The 24,641-nt window shown below is 40.4% G+C and overlaps 1 protein-coding gene across 3 annotated transcripts in view; it reads right to left on the bottom strand.

The window, feature by feature from the left end:
- The window catches only part of LOC149167457 (uncharacterized), a 344,481-nt gene that overhangs the window by 175,296 nt on the left and 144,544 nt on the right, over positions 1–24,641 (bottom strand). For all 3 annotated transcript variants that reach the window (XR_016260931.1, XM_089432997.1, XM_089432998.1), the window contains one exon: positions 10,702–11,057. Coding sequence is in view for 2 of the 3 variants with exons in the window: in XM_089432997.1 (XP_089289123.1) it covers positions 10,702–11,057 (356 nt within the window). In the remaining variant the exon portion in view is untranslated. The remainder of the gene's footprint in view (positions 1–10,701; positions 11,058–24,641) is intronic.

Raw genomic sequence — 24,641 nt, 5'->3', positions numbered from 1 at the left:
TCGAAGTCAGCAGACAGAACAGTTTTCTAGGGCAGCGAAGTTCAGTTTGGTGCAGCAGTTATAGCAACCTTCAGTTCAGTGTTTTCTCTCCTGGGTTTTGTCGTGTTTGTTCATTGAGACAAGCCCAGGTGCACCATTCTATTTTACTATTGTATTTGCTCCTGAAGAGGTAATAAAATGGCTCAACAGTTCTCTATTTTCAGTGTTTCCATGTGTGCTTAATGTGTATTTCATTTTTCTGATTGCTGGATTGTTTGCATGCTTTGTATATCACTTGTATTCTTGTTTAGGAACATTACACCTTCAAAAAATTATTCTTTTGACTGAAAATTACATTATAAATGTGAAGAATTTTTGCCTTATGTCTGAATAATTAAAATTCCTATTATGGGTTTCATTATAACGAAATCGAAGGGCATCTTGTCGATAGAGTAACTTAGTCAATAAAACCAGAAATTTCATTTTAAATTTGGTGAAATTTCGCTTAGATTCATGGTTCATTTAGAACGAAAGCAACTTTGCCTATTAAAGTCGGGTCTGAGATTTTGGCCAATTCGAAAAATGAGTGAAACCCTAGTTCCTCTTTTGAAAATTTGCTCTCATCTACCAATATTTTTCCTTACGAGAGCAGCTGCATGACTACCATCCAACCAAGATTTTTTGGTTGTCAATATCACACAACAGATACAACAGCAATAGTCAGAATGGATCGATGCACGTTTTCCAGCAGCATAAATTTTCTGGATCAATGCACGTCTCCTAGGAAAATATAGGCAATGGAGAGATATCTGTTGTAGTTCAAGGGGCACCAAATTGACCATGTAAATCCCCACAGATCTTAACAGAATTCTTAATTTGCAAAATGCTAGGTTCTCAACCAAAAACTCTTTCCACACATTCACAAAAGTCTGCTATTTTACTACTGCAATAGGAATGTGTATTCTGTATCATGGAGCATGTCCACAGCATTAGCACATTTAGTAATTCTGATTACCAGAAATGTAGAGATGTATATCCCTAGAGTTTGAACACATTAGAATGAACATTTTTTATGGAGATGGGATCATTATTGAAGGAAACCTAAGAGTAAGAACCGTGTAAGTTGAGATTGGACAGAACACTGAATCTTCAGTACTGGGGAATTAAATTTTTCAGCTCCTGTTCTAGTGTCATTTTTTCTGTATCACAATATATAAACTCGAAACTGCCCTCATTTATGATCTGATGATATAACTATGGAGCTTAAAATAAGATATAAAATCTTGATCAGAACCTTGCATAAGCTTTCTAACAAGATATATGTCTTAGGTTATAACTTATCAAGACACTGAAATATCTTCATCAAGGGGTTGTTTGACTTCATCTTAAAAAAATGTCAATTTGAAGATTTAGACGCATCAGAGTAGCTTTCTGAAAAATAAAAAATTCATGATAAAGAGCTTGGAAGCAGTGGCCAAGGAGCTTTATTTGAAAATGTAAGGGCTTGAATTGCATGGACCCTCTCTTCTCATGTTCTTTTGCAAGTCAATCCAACGATGTAAATTCTAAATTGAAAAATATGCAAGAAAGTGATGAGTGCTCTTATTTTTTGAAGTTTCTACTATATGAATAGAGGACTGAAAAATTATCCATAAATGTAGTGTTGTAGTACTGTGGTGTGGAAAATTTGTTTTGTCGAATCTTCTTTCCATGACCTTGTGTGCTTCAAATTTTGATTTTGGGTTGGCGAAACTCATGGCATAAGTAGAATGCTTTGTTTTAAGTTTTTCATATTTTCTTTTTTTCTTTCTCTCTCCTCATTTCTTGAATGTGAAACCTCCAAACTCCGTTTCTTGTCTCATTGTTGTTTCTCGTTTCATTTCCCGTTTCTCATTTCTGGTAACATAGTTCTCGCATAGTCTTTCTCCCAAGGGGGTTTTCGTGGAAAGTGTTATGAATAAAATATATTAAATATAAACAATGATGATAATCGTAAAAATGATTAGTTATTTAGTAATTAGTGTTGAAGAGGCATGTCTAAATGGGACATGACTTTCCATGAAGAGACCCCTGCCTAGTATATCTGCAGGCCCCTCACTCTCATTTGTAACATCATTCTCATTCAAGTCTTCTGGAGTATTTAACTTGAAGAACGAACTTTGTTCGTTGCATTTGGTATCAAAGTTGTTCGTGTGAAAATTCCGCAAACCGGAATCCCTACTGCAGCAATTGATTAAACTTCTTCTATTTGTTAATTACTAAAACAAATTATTTACTGCTTCCTACAGCAAATATCTAAGCTATTACACTGCACAATTAAATAATATGCCCAAAACAAGAACAGAACAACCAGTGCAGCAGCTTATGCAGTAGTTTTTTTAATACAACTTTGGATGCCTTCCTGGCAATCCAGTTACAAAGAAATAAACTGGCAAAAGAAATTTGTGAGATTTCCTCACTTTACCCGGCAAGTTTCGGCTAATCCAGCAGCTAAACCAACATGTCCCCGGCTATTTCTATGTTGCCTCTGCATAAGTCCAGCGTCAGCCTCTAAGGCTCTGCGTCAACTCAACTGGGAATCGATTTGCCTTCTAGAGTAGTTTCCAGCCGTCCTAGCTCAAAAATGTCAGCTCCCTCAGCAAATTCAGACTTTTGCTTGGAGAACTGCGTTGCTTCTGCGTGAGCCCTTCTGGCTCAGCGTCAACCTCTCCGTGAGCCCTTCTAGCTCAGCGTCAACCTCTCCGTGAGCCCTTCTGGCTCAGCGTCAACCTCTCCGTGAGCCCTTCTGGCTCAGCGTAAACCCCTCCTGGGTCCTGTGTTGCCTCCTTCTGGTTTCTCTCTGCCTCTCTGCTACGTATCCTGGGCTCTATAGAAGATACTCCAACCCAACTATCCTTGCCCCTCACTACATGAGCTCACTATCAATATTCTCTCGGCAGATGCTCTACTTCAGAAAATCGAACTTCTGAACTCACTTTGTGTGTCTTTCCAAATGACCCTCAAGCCTCCTTAAATAATATCCTTGTCGACATTCAACAGCCCAGATTAGAAGCTAATCAATGGCTAAGATCATTTCTGCTTGATCCTCGTCTTCTTCTAGAAGTTACACCCACAGTTTAGACTAATACCCATTAATTATTTTAATTTCCTAAGTTTAGACATAGGGTCCCATTAAAAATAATTAATTACTTTAATAAAATTGTTTCTGGGTGGAATTTCCCAAAATACTTTTTGGGTTCTTTGGAATACATGTGCCCAAGCCTCCCTACAAAGTTTGAGACTTAAAGCACATATGATGCTACCAGAAATCAACACTCTCGCTTAGCGAGGAATGTGCTCTAGCACTGCATCCTGCTGAAGCATCACTCTGTTCTGTAACATCTCCCTTTGTGTTGCTGATTTCTGACATGTTGTCCACCAACCACTGTGCAAATGCTACATTTTTACTGCTGCTAACCCTACCACTGTCAACACCGTATCCGTGCTGCAACTCCCTCTGAAATTATGCATCTGTGCTACTGCTGGCACTGCCACTACCAACTGCCCCTGCACTACAAACTGTTGTTGCTGCTACATCAGCAACGGAAAAACATCCCAAATTACTGAACTAACTGTGTTCAGTATGATACTATGTGAATGCTGGAGCCTGAATGCTACTAGTCTCTCTGCTGACCCTCTGAATCTTCTGTGTTGTTGTTGACCTCTACTCTGTTCCATCTGCACTGCTACCAACTCTGTTATGCGTTGTTCAATCTTTGGCGCTCCTAGCCACTACAACTGTCTCTCCAACACTCCTCGGCACCATCCGACACTAGTCCATCCTGCTACCAGAAAATCGAGCTCCCGTAGCAAGGTAATGATCCAAGAGGTGGGCTCCTCAAATATCCTGCCCATCTGTAGCTCTTTCGAACTACAGCTCTAAATCAGCCCACCTCTCTCTTGGAGCTATCTCAGCTATCATGGCGAACTCCTCCTCGATCTGCGCAGGTGCAGCCTTCGGATCGTGCTTCTCATCTATGTCCTTCTTTCTTAGAGGACACTATGTTGTGTAGTGACCCATCTCACCACACCTGAAGCACTTTATCTTCTAGACGTCCTTCTTCTGCCTCCGTTGCTCCTGATGCCCCTTCAATGCAAGGGCTGCATTCTCATCCTCCTCCTTGGGCTTTGACCCACTGTTGCTGCTTCCGTCAAGCTTACACTTGACCAAGTCTCTCCTCAGCAACTCTTGCTTAAGAGCTTCCCACATCTCATCCCAATTCGGCAAAGTCGCCCTACCCAAGATACTTTGGACAATGACTTGCCACTCATCTGAGACAGAATTGAGGGTCAGTCTATAACCAACTCAAAATCTTGAGGTGTAGACCCCACAGCTGATAACTCATCTCGGGTATCTTGAAGCTTTGTGAGGAACGGATCTACACGCTCCCCCTTCTTCATCTGAGCAGATCTCAGCTTCTACTCTAAGTACATCTTTCATTGCTCAGAAGATCCTTGATACAACGTAGACAACACATCTCACATCTCCTTAGCAGTCCCTTTGTTAGCGATGTGACAGACCACATGACCTTTCACTCCATCGAGGATCATTCTTTTTGCCTTCACCATTTCTGCCTTGTACTTCTTCCACGGATCTAGATCTACAAGCTCAACCACCACGTTGTCGACATAGGTCTTGAGAGCATGCTCATCTAGAAGGAATGACATTCTTGCCTTCCAGATGACGTAGTTGGATGCTCCATCCAATCTATCCTAATCCCTCAAGCCATTGGTTGCCATCTCTGCCACGAAAATCTGTCAAACTGCTCCTCTCTGCTTATTACTACTGCTACTCAGCCAATAAGAGAACGGACTTCTCAGTGGGAAGTCTACTGAGGAAAAGTTCCCTCATTGTGCTTCTCTTCTCTTCTGATGTCTTTCTGCCCAGCAAAATGTCCTGCAAAAAAATTGCGTCCCACCAGCGTTTCCTCACACTGAGGCTTCAGCGTTGCTCCCTCTGCCACGGCAAGATCTCGATCTGGAAGCCCTTCTCTCTGTTAACTCACTCAGAGAGAGATTGCCTCGAAATTCAACCCTCCAGCTAGGACGGCGGAAACCCCTCTAGGGATTCGAACTGCTGCCTCTTGCAGCTTTTTCGACCTCCTTTTCTGCTCAGCGCTGGGATCTTTGGCTCTATTCTTCTTGTCTCACCTACACTTGCTTTGATACCATGTGAAAATTCCGCAAACCCGAATCGCTACTACAGCAACTGATTAAACTTCTCCTATTTGTTAATTATTGGAACAAATTATTTACTACTTCCTACAGCAAATATTGAAGCTAATACACTGCAACCTACACCAATTAAATAATATGCCCAAAACAAGAACAGAACAATAGAGAAAGATACAGCACAAATGACACATGATTTTTTGGACAAATGTCCCCAGAAAAACCCAATGCGAGAAAACTGGTGCAGCAACTCTGAGGGTTTTTATTATTATGCAGTAGTTTTCTGAATATGACTTTGGATGCCCTCCCAGCAATCCAGTTACAGAGAAATAAACTGGCATAAGAAATTTGTGAGATTACCTCACTCAACCTGACAAGTTCCGGCTGATCCGACAGCTAAACCAATGTGTCATCGGCTATTTTTGCACTGACTCTACGTAGGCCCAGCGTCAGCCTCTAAGGCTTTGCGTCAGCTCAACTAGGAATTGATTTGCCTTCTGGAGCAGTTTCCAACCCTCCCGGCTCAGAAATGTTAGCACCCTCGACAAATTCAGACTTCTTCTTGGAGAATTGTGATGCTTCTGCGTGAGCCATTTTGGATCAGCGTCAACCCCTCCTAGGTCCTGCGCTGCCTCCTTCTGGTTTCTCTCTGCTGCATATCCTAGGCGCTGAAGAAGATACTCCAACCCAACTATCCCTGCCCCTTACTGCACGAGCTCACTATCGATATTCTCCCAGTAGTTTCTATACTTCAAAAAATCAAACTTCTGAACTCACTATGTGTGTCTTTCCAAATGACCCTCAAGCCTCCTTAAATAATCTCCCCGTTGACATTCAACGGCACAGATTATAAGCTAATCATGGCTAAGATCATTTTTGCTTGATCCTTGTCTTCTTCTAGAAGTTACAGCGACAGTTTAAATTAATACCCATTAATTATTTTAATTTCCTAAATTTAGACTTAGAATCCCATTAATCTCGGTGGAATTTCCCAAAACGCTTTCTAGGTTATTTGGAATACATGTGCCCAAGCCTCCCGCAAAGTTTGAAACTTAAAGCACATCCAATGCTAACAGAAATCAACAGTTAGATCCTCTGGCCGCAACCGCTGCACAACTGATCCGGTCTTTGGCCATCGGAATTCGTCAACCTTGTTGTTGTTGAAGCATTTCGCTACATATTGTGGAGGTTCTCCATTTTGCAGGTTTCATCCTCAAGCCTTTGGCCATTTACAAAAAATAAAAATAAAGTAAAAAGACATTAAAAAAAAGATTGAAAAAAAAATTATATAAAAAAAAGAGTCATAAAATAAAAATTTAAAAAAAAAAGACGAGGAAATTTTGCATCTAAGGGACCATAGCCCAAAATTACTTCGTTCCTTGGACTTCTTGACCATAGCCCAAAATTACTCGTGAAGGTCAAGAAGTCCAAGGAACGAAAGAAAAAATTAGAAGAAGAAAAGGGATGTGTCGAGAAGAAATTTAACAAGACTCTATGAAAGAAGGAAGAAGAAAATTTGCGCTTAAATGACCTGAACAAAAAGTAATTGGAACAAATCAGAAATCTAAAAGATGAGAAGCTTAAAAGTCAAAAGACGAGGAAATTTTGCGTCTAAGGGACCATAGCCAAAAATTACTTGTGAAGGTCAAGAAGTTCAAGGAACGAAAGAAAAAATTAGAAGAAGAAAAGGGATGTGTCGAGAAGAAATTTAACGAGATTCTATCAAAGAAGGAAGAAAAAAATTTGCGCTTAAATGACCTAAACAAAAGATTATTGGAACAAATCAGAGATCTAAAAGATGAGAAGCTTAAAAGTCAAAACATTGAAACAAAAGTTGATGAATCAGAAGCCAAAGAACTCTTACGTCTGAGAAACCATAATCAAAGTCTACTCACTCAAATTAAGAAACTTGAGGATGATAAGCAATCATTAAAAAACAAGTTAGAAGAATTATTCACAAAAGAACTATCAAAGTCTTTAGGCGTAACCTTCTCAACTGGGGGGCTGGGGACGGTTCCTGCAACATTGGGCTATACAATAAAATGGCAGGTCACACAACAAGAGCAACAGGTAAAATTCACTCAAAATAATACTTTTCATGAAAAAAAGAAATAATACTGGAGAAAAAAGAAAGAGAGAAAGGCCTGCTTCATACCATACCTCTAAAGATTAACCTGATGCAAACACAAATGCAGAGGTGGAATTCAAAGAAGGCTAGGATGAGAAGAAGAAGAAGGATCTCATACTTACTTGAGATCTGCACTAGAAGAAGAACAAAAGAACGAGCAATATTGCTCCTTAAAAGGTTGTTTCTTGCTTTACTGAACAGTAAACATTTATAAAACAACGTTGTTTCAAAATAAGGCACAGGTGATAAAGATCAATTTAGCCTTAAGAGTAGACTAATTTTAAAAAAATATCTTTTTCTCACACCAACACTAAAGCAAAATAAAGTTGAGAAAAGTACCAGCTAAAAATAAAAAACAATGTATTTTTTAGTACTCACCACAATAAATCTGCAAATGCATGCTTTCTATTTGAATACAAGAGGCTGGTCAGAAGGACACTGTATCGTTTATCCAAAAGAAAAGACAGTAAAACATGTCCATTGGAGCTGTCGTGTTGACCTTGTTTTATAGCATTGGGCTGATTATAGATATGCAACTTGCAAGTACGTTTGCCAGCCCTCTACAGTGGAAAGGAATAATTTTATGGGGCAAGCAATTTGTCAAAAAATATGGAAGAGATATTTGGGATGCAATAATGCTTACTGCCATTTTCCCCTTGCGCAGAAGAAGTAAGGCTCAATGTTGACTCTAGCAGATTCAATTGCGAAGAATTTTCAGCCTTTGGTGCTGAGTTAGCAGATTAGTTCAGAGACAGGATTAGTGTATTCAAGAAAGAAATGGAGTGAGCATTCCTAGCTTATGTTGGGTGAGGAAGCCATTGCAAGCAGCCTTCTACTCTTAATTGTAACAACAGCTTTAATACCTTTTTTCATGAAATATAAGAAGCAATTGCATGAAAATTAAATAATCTAGGTATAGGTTAGAAAGAGTTATGCATATTCGAGGCATATGCTATAGAAAATCAAGAGCTGCATCCTATTTGAAATCACATGCTTCATTTACTCCAACTCCAACTGTTAAAAAGAATCTCTCTCCAGGGGTTGATGTCATCACATCAGTTATAGACAGACGTGAGAATGTGGCCAACCATCCAATTCAAAGTTCAAACAGACAAGAGAGGTCCACTTTCCCTAGGTACTGTCATACCAAGAGACCCAAAAATATCCATATCTGAAAATCTCCAGAAAGTGAGAACAAATACAAGAATGAATTGAAGTTCAAAGCCAAAACATACTCCATGAGGACAAGCACCCATTGTTTCTGCCATAAAATAGACCCAATTACTACAATAGCACAATGTTATAACTCATGCTTCAAATTTCATTCTATTTTTTTTAAATATATTTCTATTAACGAAGAAAACATGTTACAAAAAAATGAATGGAAGACAGCCCACTGCCACATGACAAAAGCAGAGGCAAAATCAAAATCACACTGCTGAAAGAAACACCAAACTACTGCAAACTGAATCCCCATAGCCAACCTAGAGATCCATCCAGGGGAATGGCATGGTCCAGAGAGACAAAATCAACAATATCTTCACTTATCAAAACATAGGGTGCCAATCAAGGAAGCAGCATTACCCTGAAAGAGACTAAGACAGGAAGTTACAGTCACCCAACAAATCCACAAGCAAGAAAACATACCCTCAAACATGACCAAGGGATATTACCCTTGCCACAAAACCTAAATAGCAGCATCTGCTGCACACCAGCATAGCGTGTGATGAGCACAGCCATAGACAGCATTATTCAGCTACAGCATAACAGGGCTGTGATGCCTTTGACAAAGCACAGAAAAATAAGACAGTTGTAGTCTAAACCATAACCTGACTTCCCCATGCCTGCAATCAATAAGATAACCATGCACAGCTGAACAATCTACCATCTACTTTAGACCAGGGTGACAATCCCCTCAAATAGGCCATGAGCTGAAACACAGCCACCAATTTCAAACAATGCCACATTAAAAATTGAAAACAGAAAACATAGAAGAAAGTTCATCCCTTGCTAATGCCTCAAAAAACATCAACAGTCAATGCACCTGCAACACTCATGGATCCACCATGGAGTCCACCACGAACGATGTCTTTGCACACAAAGGCAATCCCAAGTTAGGTGCCAGAGGCACTTGGCCAAATCACTCAGCCCTTCAACAGTTTCCTCCCCCTCTGCTCAGAAACCAGCAAGCTTATCTCAACATGCAGGTGAAACCTGAATAGGGTTTGTGAAAGGAGCTGCAAGGGTGGGAAACAGGCAGGTACCTGTCATCTTCCCTCTCACTTTGTCTCCAGTTTACTTTCCTTGTTCAAGTCACCTAATTTCCATTATATCAAATTAGATTCCAACAACTTTGTATTTAACCCCATGAGCAAAGAAACACTAGAAAACAAACACCATACAGGTTCTCTTTGTGTAGGTGACCTATCTAAAAGGAACAAAAAGCTAAACCAGGCAATATAGATGTAAATAAGCCATAACATAAATTATTATACTATTAGAATAACTGCTCCATAATTAATAAGCAACTGTAACCTGCAGCAGTAATGGATCCATCATGGAGTCCGCCACAGGAAATGCCCTTGTGGGCAAAGGCAATCCCAAGTTATGTGCCAGAGGCACTTGACAACATCACTCAGCCCTTCACCAGTTTGCTTGCCACTCTGCCCAGACATCAGCAAGCATATCTCGATTCTCAACATGTACGTGACACACAAATAAGGTTTGGGAAAGGAGCTGCAAGGGTGGGCGACAGGCAGGTACCTCTCCTCTTCCCTCTCTCTATCTCCAGTTTACTTTCCTTGTTGAAGTCACCTAAATTCCATTATATCAAATAAAACGCCAACTTGGTATTTAACCCCATGAATCAAGAAACACTAGAACAAAGCAAACACCATATAGATTCTCTTTTTGTAGGTGACCTATTTAAAATGAACAGAGAGCTAAACCAGGCAATACAGACATCATCCCCATTTAACTTGGAAAGTTCCCAGCACAGCCTGTGAGAAATTTTGTATGTACAAATTCAAAAATATGCTGTGAATAAGCCATAATATAAATTATTATACTATTAGAATAAGTGCTCCATAATTAAAATTCATCCTTATGAAGGTTTTTTAAGACTAGCACACAAACTGCAAATATATCAAAAGAGAAAAGATATATCCATATAGAAATCTGAGTCACAGAAAAACATTAGTCATTCATGTTACATTTGAAGGCTGCAAAAAGGAGTATTTTGTTAATAGCAAACTATTATGTCAATTCATAATACATATATCTCAAGAAAGAACCATAGATTAAAACCATACTATAAAACATTTCAGACTCTAAACCTTGAATCTGGCTGTGGATTTGATCGTTTTCGAGAGAATGTTTCATACCATCTTACTTGTCGGTATCCTTATGTTATCAGAGTTTCCAAAGATGCATGAAGATACCGCAATATGGCATGTTCTTAAGAATTCAGCATCCTTTTCAGACAAGTCAAACCCTGTACTTAAAGATCCTTGGGGCCCCTTTACAAAACCACAATGCAGCTTCTGATTTCTGGCATAAAATGAGTTTTGTCTTTCTTCAAGACTTTGATGACCCGCAAACCTTGGCTCCCATACATCAACTCCTTCAGGTTTCTCCTCACTTTCGACAAATTGTAACAAAAACTTTGCAAAATTTGGATTCTCATCAGGCTCTACAAGCCCAACGGTTGAGTTTAAAAATTCTACCTCGCATGGAAGACCTGAATAATTACAAATATAAGTATGAATATAATGATTACAACTAGCAACGGAATATACATGAACGAGAAAACAAAAATCTAAAGTGATATTCATGGAAAACTTAAAATTTGTAACAAGCTTGTATAATGAAATGAAATAGTTCTTTCTCATCCAGTAACAAAATATTCAAAATTTAACTTTTTCGAATCCTTGCTTAAGTCAGAGGGCATAGAGTGACTTAATCTCATCAAAATTGAAATGCGATTAATGTCCTCAAGTAATCAAAACAGAGTCAATGGTACTGAAAGACAATACAGCATATAAGGTACCTCCAATTTGGGGGTCGCTTGATGAATCATCCAAAGAAAAATATTTCTAACCGTAAAACAAAAAATGGAGAAATCAGTTATATAATCACAGCAAAAGATGTTCACTATATTAACCCGAGGTCCCCAGCTATGTGAGGTAAAGAAGTCAGAGAAATACTCTCTCTGCTGGATGCTCAGTAATATCTATCTGCCTTCTGTCTCTAAAGATGGTAGTGTATATGTTCTTGTATGTTGAAGAGCCTATGCCTCTACCTCTACCACTGCCCTTGGATACCCTGCCATTCAAGGACAAAGTTTTAGGAATCAGGGCCCTAATACATCCCTGGGACTTGTCATGTTTTTCCACTGTGACACCATAAGTTTGAGCTAAGCCTAATAACAAGGAAAGCCCATGCATTGCCTGATGAAATTTGAGCAAAATAAGGTTCTAAAGGGGTAAGTGTTCCTCACTACACCAGCTGAAAAGGATTAAAGAATGGTATGATCATCCTCTGTGTGCCTGGGATAGATTGTAATTATATCTGCATAAGTTCACCACTTTGGTGGATGAGTTGCCATATAATTGTTAAAGAGATGGTAACAGATAAGGAAGGATGGAGAATTTTCAGAGATTCTGAAAAGACAGTAGTACCTCCTTCGGATCTTATAATAGACAGGGCATCAATATATATAAAAGTTTTATGATTCAACTTGAGTGGAGCAGAGTCTACATAGTCCATCTCTCCTGCATCTGTAACCTGATGTGAATTAAATCCAAGTCATATAAAATCTCAACCAGGGTGAGACATGAAAGCATAAGTAGCCAATGGGGACGAGAATATCACCCTCCACATGCAAAGCTAGTCTACAATACATGTCGAGGTTGTATGTCAATTCTCTGAAAGAGTGAGTCTATGTGATAGGCCTTTTCTAATGACAACATCAATTCTCTGAGAAAGGGGGTCTATGCAATAGACCTCTATGTGAATCAAGAGCTTTGTTGACACAGCCTGTAGGAAAGAGAAGTACAGCTGTGAGCTGCCTTGCACTCTACTCCTCAAATGCCCTTGCCTTAGATTGCCCCACAAGCCATGAACAAGGTTGATTTACAGATGCCTTTTGACTTGTTCAATCAATCATCGTCTCCCTTGAGCATCTTCCCCGCTTCAAATATTCCCTAGATGGACCAGGCCATCTTTTACGAACTAGACAAGAACTAAATCAAGCCATAACATAGGACACCTACAGATTGTATATCCAAGTTACATGGACATCACCTTCAAAGAACCTAGGCACAAAGATGTCTTTCCCTCTAGAGCACTTCTTGGAGTTGCAGGATGGCATCATCATCCATGCCACATACACTTATAGACATTGGATGCATTCAATTAGGATCCCTATAGGCCAATGCTAGGTTGGCTCTCACAAACTCCAAGTGGAGATCAATCATCAAATTCCTCAATGAGATGGGATCTGCCAAGTGTGCCACCTTCAAGAGCTAGGTAAACAGACACGCCTCATTTTTCGATGTCTCTTCTGCTATGAGATCAAAAGGCAATACCACTACCTCATAGGGACTCAGGAAGCAACCTTTCTACTTTCTTCCAATATCGTGATCATGTTGAAATTCTAATGTTCTATGTTGTAACAATCACTTATTACAAAACTTTTTTATGTTGCAATATTAGATAAGAAATTGTAGATAGAACATAAATCAAATGCACAATAGAAGACAGCCGAGAATACAATGAAACATAGAGAATTTAGGTCCAATGACCAGGGCAAAACCCACAAGGGGAAACCCCAATCAGATTCTTCTTCTATCAGAAATCGATTGTTCAATAGACATATATAGTACAATGAGAAATCAAGAAAATGAGTAAGTTCACCCAAATCTGAACAAGTTGTAGCATAAAGATCACTGGTAGCAGCAGCAGATGCACACACTGAATCAACCTTCCCTTCAACTGAATCAACACTAAAACACTGAATCAACCTTCCCTTCAACTGAATCAACCTTGGCTCACCAAGTTCTGCCCTTACTCTCCAAGTCTCTCTCTCACAATCTTCTTCAACTCTCTCCAACTCTTTCTCAAGTTCGAATTCTTCTTTCACAATGCACAAGTAGTGAGGGGAGAAAAAATCAGGCACATATATATAGGAGGAGCAACGAACCCATGCCATAGAGGAGTAACTCGCATGCCAAGAGAAGTGTAAGTCATGCCCATTTAGGAAATGTAACTCATGCCATTAAGGAGGTACACATGCCTTTGTAACTTATGCTTTTACGAGTGTAACATATGCATTAAAGAGTGCGTAAAGAGGAATGTTTTACAACATGCTTTTATTGAGTGTAAGAGAGTGTAAGAAAATCTTTTATGACGTGCTTTAATTGAGAGGAAGAGAGTGTAAGAGCATTAATGAGAGTGTAAGAGGAATATGCCATGCCAATAATGAGAGCGTAAGGGAACATTATTGAGAGTCGTGATTGAGTGACTTGAATTTCTTTTTAATAATAATATAATAGTATCATAAGAAATATAACAATAATATTAATGGAGATGCGATGGCTAGGGCTTCACAGTTTCTCGGCTTCCCTTATTCTGTGGGATTTCTTCAGATCTCAGATCCAACTTCTGCGCCATCGCCAGAACTAGGTGAAAGGTTTCAAGGTTATGTTGAGAACATAGACCAGCACTTCCCGCCGTTGTTGAATAGATGGAGGCTTTTTATCACCGATCTCACTTCTCGAGGGATTGTTAAGGGAGTTTGTAAATGGTTTGAACCCTAGTTTCGACATCCTATGTTGGGAAGGAGAACCATAGTCAGGGTTTTTGTGAATATCACGTGTCTGCTCTTTGTCCTGGCATTTCTGATTACCCCTACCATGCACGATAGCACAGATGGGAGAGAAGGGCGTTGTCTTCATGTGTCGAGATCAAATCCATACAAGAACGTGGCAACCCTTGAACAGAACCCAATTCATTGTCTACTCTTTGTCACTAGGGAGGTATTCGCCAGATTTGAAGGCAAACCCTTGATTTCTGAAAAGAAACTTTTACCTAGAATGCTTCCTGTCATAGATCCATTGTTCAAGCAACTGGATCTGGAAGCTATCAATCCTCGATGCAAATTAAACTACAGAAACGTAAGAGCGAATGTAGATCAGCGGCGCCTGATCTGCCTCTCGTCGGATCAATGTTTTTTCTCCAACAAATCAGGTGGATTCAATGGTCGGGACATCGTTTATGCTGACATTTTTTCCACGACAACCCCTTCCCCTCCTCTTTGATCCTTATCGCAATATTGATCCGACTAACGATTTGCGCAATTGTCATGTATGGGATTCGGATTTGGGAACCAAGACATCCTTCCAAATTTTTATTAAAACCCTAGATGGAAAATCAATATTATTCTAGGTTCAGGCCTCAGAGCACGTCAACAAATTGAAGCAAAATATCCTACACATTCTGGGTATTCTGATGCTCCTACAGAGCCTGATCTGCGAAGGAAAATCCATGCAGGATGAACTGAGGTTACAAGATTATAACATTCTTCCGTCATCCACCATCATCTTAAATTTGAGGCTTTGGGGAGGCTCTCCTGGATCAAGCAATCAAAAGGGAGTAGGGGGAGTGTCCAGATCTAGTCTCCCCAAAGGAACATAATCAAATCAAGGACAAGTAAATGGAGGTCCTTCATTCAAAGACATCCTCAAAGGGAAGTCTGTTGCATTAGTAATACCAGATCAGACACACAATATACCCAACCCCTATATAGTGGAACAACTGAATCAAATCTCAGCAATGACTGTAGATCTATCAAAAACAAATGATCTATGCACAACCTATGAATCTCAAGCAGTTATATGCAGATTCAACGGTTTTTGGCCAAAACCAATGGATCTTTTCCACTGGATTTTCACAACTTGGACAATAAATTGTGAGATTCACCTTTGCTCCAGGGGCTTTTTCATAGTAAAGTTTGCATCATCGGAGGAACGAAAATATATATTGCAAGAGGGACCATGGTTCTGGGGTTCTGCGGGACTTTTTGTCACCCCATGGTTTCCATATTTCGATGCCAATATAATGGTGGTATCAAGAATGCGGATGTGGGTTAGATTGCATAATTTCCCCCTTCATTTCTGGCACCATAAAGTGCTAGAAGGCATTGGGGACCTCTTAGGGAGATACATAAAGACAAACACACAAAGAGTCGAAGAATGAATCTACACTTTCGCCAAAATTTGTGTGGAGGTGGATCTTAGCAAAGGATTGTCCGATCATATTCTCTTGACACATAACAAGCAGTGCTCGACACAGTTTCTAGATTTTGAGAACACGGCCTTTAGATGCCATATATGTCGACAAACCGGACATCTACAAAACACATGTCCTGATTCCAAGAAAGCCTCGAAGGAAGAAGAAATCAAGAAAGCAACCCAAGGGATGGCAATTCCCACAACAGTTGCTTGAAGAAGAAGAGGATGATGAAGAAATGGAGCCCCCTACCAAGGATGAAACCCAGAATCCACAAGACAGCGTAGAAAAGGAAGGAGTTAATCATGAAGTTTCAGGAGCTCCAGCACACACATCGCGGTAGGAGATGATCCTCGAAGCAAATGAGACAGGGGGCTCTAAACGTCATCATGTATCTGAAAGTTCGGATTCAGATAAGGAAAATCCAAGAATGAATGAAGGGACCCAGCTAGCACTTGTAACGACCACTCCATCCCAAGGAGAATGACAAAGGTAGAAAAGAAGAAATGGAGAAAAGGGTAACCTGTGTACTTCCATTTCGGAATAGTTTTATGTCTATGTGAACACCAGTTTTGACTGGCATGATTGAATGCATTATAAGCATCTACAACATGTAATTTTGTTTTCATTAATAAAATCATGATTTCTCTTGGGGAAAAAATAATAATAATATTAACGATATTATTGATGATTAAGTCGAAATTGAACTATTAGGATTGATTGATGATTAGAAGGGATTTTCCATCAACAATACTTGATTACCAATTGATGCAAGGTGATTTACTATCTTGAGACTTTCTAATTTTAGTCTTTCTATTTTTAGACTTTCTATTTTTAGAAATTCTATTTTTGACTTTCTGTTTTTAGAAATTTTATTTTTAGAATTTCTATTTTCAGAAATTCTATTTTTAGAAATTCATCCCTGAGCTGCCAAATTTTCAATAGATCAAAGATGCCTAGCCCTCTTCATCAAGGATATACTCAACCACAAATCCCAGTTCTTTCGGACCCCATCCCTTTATGATACTACCAAGAGGATCATTTCATATTTTCATGTTACTTTGCCATATCAAGCCAACAAGAGACATAGGAATCTCCAGAGCATTCCAAACCACAAAGTGGTGAGAACTCATGCCCCCCATGTGTGTTCCCCCCCAAGAGGTGTGATATCCTTGAGACTAGTGTGGAGGTGTTGAACCAAACCTTCAAATGCATGTCATTATAGGAACAAATAGACTGACCCTAAATGTATCCAAAGTGTGGTTGCTTCCTACCCATCTTTAGAAGAGTAGTTATAGTTCTATTCAAAGCTTCTTTCCTTAAACCTTGAAGGGTAGGAGAGTTGTGCTTCCTTGCTCCTACATCCCCACCAAGACCATACAATCAAATACCAATATGGTACCCTAAGACTCCTATAGCAATCCAATGTCTTGGTTGCCCCCCTTTGTTCTCAATCTTCAGGACCAAGAGTCTTTAAGATCATCCTCATTTCTCTCTCTTTCTTGATAATCATTGAGATATCCAGTCACAAACTCTCACTTTTTATCACTACACCTAGAACCCTATTATATTTCTTTTGGTTTTGGTTTTAGTTAGACTTAATGATTAGCTTAGCTACACACTTATCTCTTCTGTTTTCTTTATCTTACTTTCAACATTACCTAGGAGTTACTTTTACACTCCCAAATTGTGTTCACACTAAATGTATCTTTTAGTCCAATTCACCTACATTTGCGGCCATCTATAAGACATTAATAAAATTATCTTATCTTATCTAATGGAAACAATAATCTCACCCTTAACAAGAGATTTGATGTGTGACAACTTATATTATATGAGGTTCCATATTGTGATTTTCATCACATCGATGGAGATTTGTTGTTGGTACTCTTGGAGCATTGGACCAACTTGGGGGCTTCATCTTCATGGAGCCCCTTCTCTTTGTTGTTTTTACACGATCTTGGTGTCTGGGATAGAATCTTAAATCTCTTACGCTAACAAACCAAGAATCACAACGAATCTACTTTGCACAGAGAAACATAAACAACAGTAAATCACACGTGCACAAAATATAGACAACTTTTATAATTTTCAACCCAACTTCGTTATATTAATCAACATATAATACAACAGTCTAGGGCTCCCGTACCGAGGATAATGGCCCTCAAATATCCACTAGTACAAGAATACAAAAACTGGGGTTTGGTGTCAATCCATCGACAACCAATCTACCCTCAAAAAGATACTCTAACCATCTGGCTGATGTAGTCGACTTCACAACTCCCTCAATCGTACCCTATACCTGCCCGATCCTTCGACCTCCGATCTGCAGCACTGCCTCTATCAACAATCGAAGTCCATCTAGCCACTGAACCACGGTTATCTAATATGCTCACTAGTTGTGCCTTAGTCCATCAAGGGCACAACAAATCGAGATTCTTGTTGAGTTGTTCACAACTCCATTTGTGAACAACTCTCAATCTGCCCATTGTTTCTCCTCAGCCACTCAGGGACTTCAACCCACTATTGTCTTCCTACGCTGCTCGAATGAAGACTAACATAGGGCATAGAGGGCTACCACCTATCACTGCAAGATGTCCATCTCCTACGATGAACACGGGCTAGGAGGACTGCCCATCTTTTGTTGTAGATGTCCTTCTCCACACGGAAGTCTAGGGCTGCTCAACTGCTTCTCTGGTTGATCAAACCTTGAGCTCAACTTCTGCCACTCTAGCAACCACCTAAATCCATAAAGATGGTGCACATCATTCTCCAACTTGGGCACTATCACGTTGTCCTCCAGTAGACCATAAATAACCAATCCGCGTTCACACTTGGTCCACTCTCACGCTGCCCTCCAACAGACCACGAGTGTCCAATACCTGTTGTAGCATCTGCTCCTAGTTAGGGCATCCAACACCTAGGAAGACCTTTCCACATGGTTGCTAACAGACTTCTCAACTTGTCCTCTCTTAGGACACCATCCGCCTAGCATCCATCCATCAACAAGGTGATAACAAACTGTTGCTGCCTCCTTGACCTCGATTTTTGTGCATTCACAAGACTGGTTAGGGCACACAACATCCCTAAACCACAGCTCCAAATACCATTGTATTCCTTATCCAAACAACTGCTCCTTTACTGCCCTTTACTAGGTCTTTCCACACATTGTTTGGGCCCAAGGCTCCTCCTTAAAAACCCTCACAACATGCAGTCTGCTACAGTAAAGGTTGTTGCCCTTTAACACAAGGAAATACCACTTGATGAAGTCATCCCTGCCTCTGTTTACCTATGTTGCTGCTCTTAGTGGTTGCGGCCTAGATTCTTCCCTCTCCTTAAGGCCTCACAGCCTTCAAACCATCTCAAGATACATGTTGTTGCTAGAGCATTCCTACGGTCACCTGTAGCAAAGGTTCCCCACACCTTAATGCGCAAAAAAACACTCTCTAACTTACCTTCGATCAACAGCTAGGATCTGCACTTGAATCTGCTCCAAAACTAGTCAAAACACATCCTCTAATCACCTTGATGTATGCCTCAGACCTGCGGTCGTGCTCCTCAAAAATCCACATCCTAAACAGACCCAAAACTCGTGCTCCTTGCCACTTCTCCTTGTCACAAACTCGTTGTCCAAATCGCAAAGATATCTTTGATGTTTGATGCACTTGAGATATATGGAATGACCTCCAACGTCACTCCTTTTTATAGCCTCCATGTGGGTGTGACATTATCCCTTAAGGGCACTCTAACATGTTGGCCAACTTGTCCTAGTAGGCCTCACAACCACAAATTAACTTCAAAAATTCATAACTCAACAACGACAACTCGGAATTGGACGATTCTCGTTGCGTTGGATTCGTCTCATCATATACTATCACCCTCATCCATCACATGTGTACAAAACCCCAGGCATGGGTTTCAAGCACACAAGGCCACTTGTGGAGCTCCTTCCTCCAAACCCTCGATCCTCAAGGCTTGGAGTACCTCCTAAGCTACAAAAATCAGCACTCCATCTTAGCGAGGGAGATACTTCCAAGACTAGGCAGTAACCATCATCAATTGGTGACACTAGCCCATCTAGCGTCCATCACCACAGCATACCCTGTAGAATTAAGTTGCAGGAAACGTTGGAGAAGGGTCCGTTTCCGGTCGGAAACGAAACGGAAACGAGGAAATTCATACCGTACGGCCTGGAAACTAGTTTTCGGCCATACTAGCTCATTTCTCGAGGAGGAAACGTGGCTAGTACGGCCGGAAACGTGTTTCCAGTCCATACAGTGGAGTTTCTTCTTCTAACTTGACTTTTTCTTCTATTTTTTCTTCTTTTTTTTGCTTCTAATTTTTTATTGGGCGACTAAAATATCTTCTGGATGCTTCTAGATGCCTCTCAAGTTAAGTGACATTCATCCTTTTACTTCAATTTTTAACATTACCATGAAATGGTTCAGGATGTTTGAGAGTGGTTTCGTCCTCATTGGATTTCATATGGAGAAAATAGAATTTTAGAGCTCACTTAAAATCCAGCAGACTTATCTATTTTTCAGGATTTTAGGATTGGGGGGATTGCAATGTTTCCATTGGATTTTGTCATGTACTAGGGTATGGAACTTGTATTTAATCAAGAGAACCAAACCCTCTATGCAGGGGAGACTCCCAATAATCAAGAGCACGTAGGGTACTAGGGTATGGAACTTGTATTTAATCAAGAGCACTAAGGTCGTTCGACTATGTAGGAGACTCCCAATCAAGCACGAGACAAGAAATTAGAAATTTCTCATGGCTGATTTTGGATATTGCTATTTTCATTATGCGATCATTCATGAGTAAATGTGATGTAAATTTAGATACTTATAATTTATGTGTTGACAATTGACAATTTAATCATAATGTAATAAATTAGAATGTATCATATATGCTTTATGATTACACATATATCTTAAATGTCCCCATATATATATATATATATATATTGCATTTCCCCGTTTCCAAAATTTAAGGGGTGTCATGTTTTGTACCCATGCCCGTTTCGGAAACTCGTACTCATTTCCCCGTTTCGTGCAACTTAGTTGTAGAATGAACCTGCCAATCTCGTTAGTGCCTCTGCCTCATCATATCTTAACCTGAAGATCCCAAACCTCCATGGGGTTGCTCCCTCTGAGGCTAGAATCCCTTTGAGCCTACATGATCTCCATTGGCTTAGTCCTACAAGCATTCATCCTCTTGGATCACATTCATGCAAATCCCTCTAATCTCAGATCTGCAACATGACGATCCAATGAAGACTCTAGCCTGCCAACCTGTAGTCTATCACACGAAGCCATCTCGATCAACCTGATCTCGTCCAAGCCAAAGAAACCCTCGAGTTGTCCCAACCATCCATGGCAAGTCAAAGGAAGTCCATGATCAACAATCTGCCCTACAACAAACTGTTGTTCACCAGGCTCTCCACCAATCCACCAGAACTCCCAGCCAATCTCGCTGCCAAGCCAGTCAAGACCACATCTCCATGTCTTCAGCTAAACCCTCTGCTCCATGATCTAGACACCCACAACTCCCTCTGAGTTGCTTCGTTGTGCACACTTTGATTCATTGTCCCTCAAAGTAGCTCAAATACGCTCTGATACCATGTTTTTTTCCACGATCTTGGTGTCTGGGATAGAATCTTAAATCACTGACACTACCAAACCAAGAATCACAATGAATCTACTTTGCACAGCGGAATATAAACAACAGTAAATCACACGTGCACAAAATATAGACAACTTTTTACAATTTTCAACCCAACTTTGTTATATTAATCATCGACAACCAATCTACCCTCAACAAGATACTCTGACCATCTAGATGATGTAGTCGACTTCACAGCTCCCTCGATCAAACCCTGTACCTACCGATTCCTTCGGGCCCCGATCTGCAACACTGCCTCTATCAAATATCCAAGTCCATCTGGCCACTAAACCTCGGCTATCCAATCTATTCACTAGCTGTGCCTTAGTCCATCAAGGGCACATCACATCGAGACTCTTGTTGAGTTGTTCACAATTTCATTTGTGAACAACTCTCAATCTGCTCACTGCGGCTCCTCGGCTACTCAGGGACTTCAGCGCACTATGGTCTTCTTGCACTACTCCGATGAAAACCAACATAGGGCACGGAGGCCTGCCACCTATCATTGCAAGATGTCCATATCCAACAATGAACACGGGCTAGGAGGATTGCCCATCTTCTACTATAGATGTCCTTCAACACACACAAGTTTAGGGCTACTCAACTGCTCCTTTGGTTGATCAAACCTTGAGGTCAACTTCTGCCACTCTAGCACCCACCTAAGTCCATGAAGACGGTGTACACCAGGCTCCAACTTAGGCACTATAATGCTGTCCTCCAGCAGACCATAAAAGCCCAATCCACGCTCACACTTGGTCCACTCTCACGCTACCCTCTAACAGACCACGAGTGTCCAATACCTATTTTAGCATCTGCTCCTAGTAATGGCATCCAACACCTATGGAGACCCTTCCACATTGCTGCTAACAAAGTTCTTAATTTGTCCTCTCCTAGGACACCATCCATCAACAAGGTGACAACATATTGTTGTTGCCTCCTTGACCTCGATTTCTACACATTCACAAGACTGGTTAGGTCACACAATAGACCTAAACCATGGTTCCAAATACCACTATATTCCTTATCCAAAATATTGCTCCTTTACTGCCCTTTACTAGGTCTTTTCACACATTGTTTGGGCCCAAGGCTCCTCCTTAAAAACCCTCACAACATGCGGTTTACTACAGTAAAGGTTGTTTCCCTTTAACACAAGGAAATACCACTTGATGAAGTCGTCCCTGCCTTTGTTTACCTACGCTACTGCTCTTAGTGGCTGCGGCCTAGAGTCTACCCTCTCCTTAAGGCCTCACGGCCCTCAAACCATCTCAAGACAAAATGTTGTTGCTACAACAATCCTGCGGCCACCTGTAGCAGAGATGCCCCACACCTTAATGCACAGAAAAACACTCTCTAACTTACCTTGGATCAACGGCTAGGATCTGCACTTGAGTCTGCTCTAAACTGGTCAAAACACATCCTCGAATCACCTTGATGGATGCCTCAGACCTACAGCCCTGCTCCTCAGAAATCCACACCCTAAACAAACCCAAAACTCATGCTCCTTGCCACTTCTCCTTGTCACAGAGTAATTGTCCAAATCACAGAGATATCTTTGATGCTTGATGCACTTGATATATATGGAATGACCTCCACGTCACTCCTTTTTATAGCCTCCATGTGGGCGTGACATTAGCCCTTAAGGGCACTCTAACATGTTAGACAACTTGTCCTAGTAGGCGTCACAACCACACATTAACTTCAAAAGTTCATAACTCAACAACAACAACTCGGAATTGGACGATTCTCGATGCGTTGGATTCCTCTCGTCGTTTACTATCACCCTCATCCATCACATGTCACAATCTCGTAATGGTTTCAACCCAAACATCAATGGGTGCAAAACCCCAGGCTTGGGTTTCAAGCCCACAAGGCCACTTGTGGAGCTCCTTCCTCCAAACCCTCGATCCTCAAGGCTTGGAGTACCTCCCAAGCTACAAAAATCAACACTCTTCATTGCATTTGATCACTTGAAGGATATTTTGGTTGGGGGAGTCTCAATTTTCCTTGGTTGGATGGAAATTGTGTTGGCTACTTGGTGGACTTCTCACATATGCTTGCCTTGTTGATCACCCCTTGGTTGTGTTAGCCATCCATATACATGGGTGAGCCTAGGAGAAAAAATTTATCCCATGATGCAGCTTTCCAGTTAGCAACCTCACATGATCCACAAATAGCAGCCTTAGATGCCTTTCACCCACTCTTTGGTCAACTTATCCATTTGATTAGCATGCTCACCCAATGGCAGTAGGTCAATGACCATAAGGTACATTAGCCATTATTTCATACAAAGTGCTTACAGTGAATGTTTTAGGGCATTGGAAGTTATACTTTATAACATTGTTGGTAATATCAGCATCAGCAAAATATCAGCAAGGGTCCTGAAAACATTTTCTCGGAAATATTGGAAAAATATCGAAAAATATGGCAAACATTAAAAAAAATGCAAATATATTCATTTTTTTCAGATTTTTTCCAGATTAAAAATATCAGAAAGAGGGTGCTTGCACAACGATATTTTGGGTCGTTGCATTATATTTCGGTGATATTTCAGCGATATTTTGAAACTATCGTGATATTTTGAAATGCAAAAATATCGCGATATTTTCTAGGCCATATTTTGTTTCCCGGAAAAAATCGTGATATTCGCGATATTTCGTGAATATTGCTGATATTATCAACACCGCTTTATAAGATGTAAAGTCTGACGGACTTTTTGTGACTTTATAAGATATAAAGTCTAAGTGATTTTTTGTTAATACTAAATGAAAAGGTGATTTGAGGAGATGAAGTGACTTAAGCTAAGTCAATGAGACGTTAAATCCCCACCCTTGATCTCAATGGCTAAGGTCTAATCTCAACCATTGGATCATAGGGTTAGGTCACTCTTCATTATGAGGAAAACAAAAAGGAAACTCAAGAAGAAAAAGGCACCATTGTCATTCACGAGTTTTGGATGAGGAGAAGAGAGCACCAAAAGAGAAATTCATACAGCAGGAGAAGAGGAACTACAGCAGCAGTTACAGCACGATTTCCAAGGAGAGAAGGGCATGAATTTCAAGTCTGAGCAGGGCACTAATATCAAGGCACATTTCCAGCAGTCTGCCCACTGTAACAGTGTGAAATCAAGGCAGGTTCAGTGCTGTCAGCGCTGCAACAGCAGCATGAAATTTGAGGGAATCTGACATGAATTTCAAGGGCCAGCTGAGAACAAAAAATGACGACTGACAGCAGCATTTATTGCCGTCAGACAATATGACATACAGTACAAATTTTTGAGCGAGGATGGCACAAAAATCGAGGGCTGTCAGCAAAGAATTCGAGGAAGACACGATTTCCAACAAGTTTGGGCACATAAATCAAGATAAAT

Source organism: Pinus tabuliformis, chromosome 5_1, assembly GCF_031772625.1.
Source record: "Pinus tabuliformis cultivar Carrire ecotype Pingquan chromosome 5_1, CPIR1, whole genome shotgun sequence".
Taxonomy (NCBI): domain Eukaryota; kingdom Viridiplantae; phylum Streptophyta; class Pinopsida; order Pinales; family Pinaceae; genus Pinus; species Pinus tabuliformis.
Note: the sequence above shows the minus strand (reverse complement) of the source record. Positions and strands in the feature narration are given on the sequence as shown.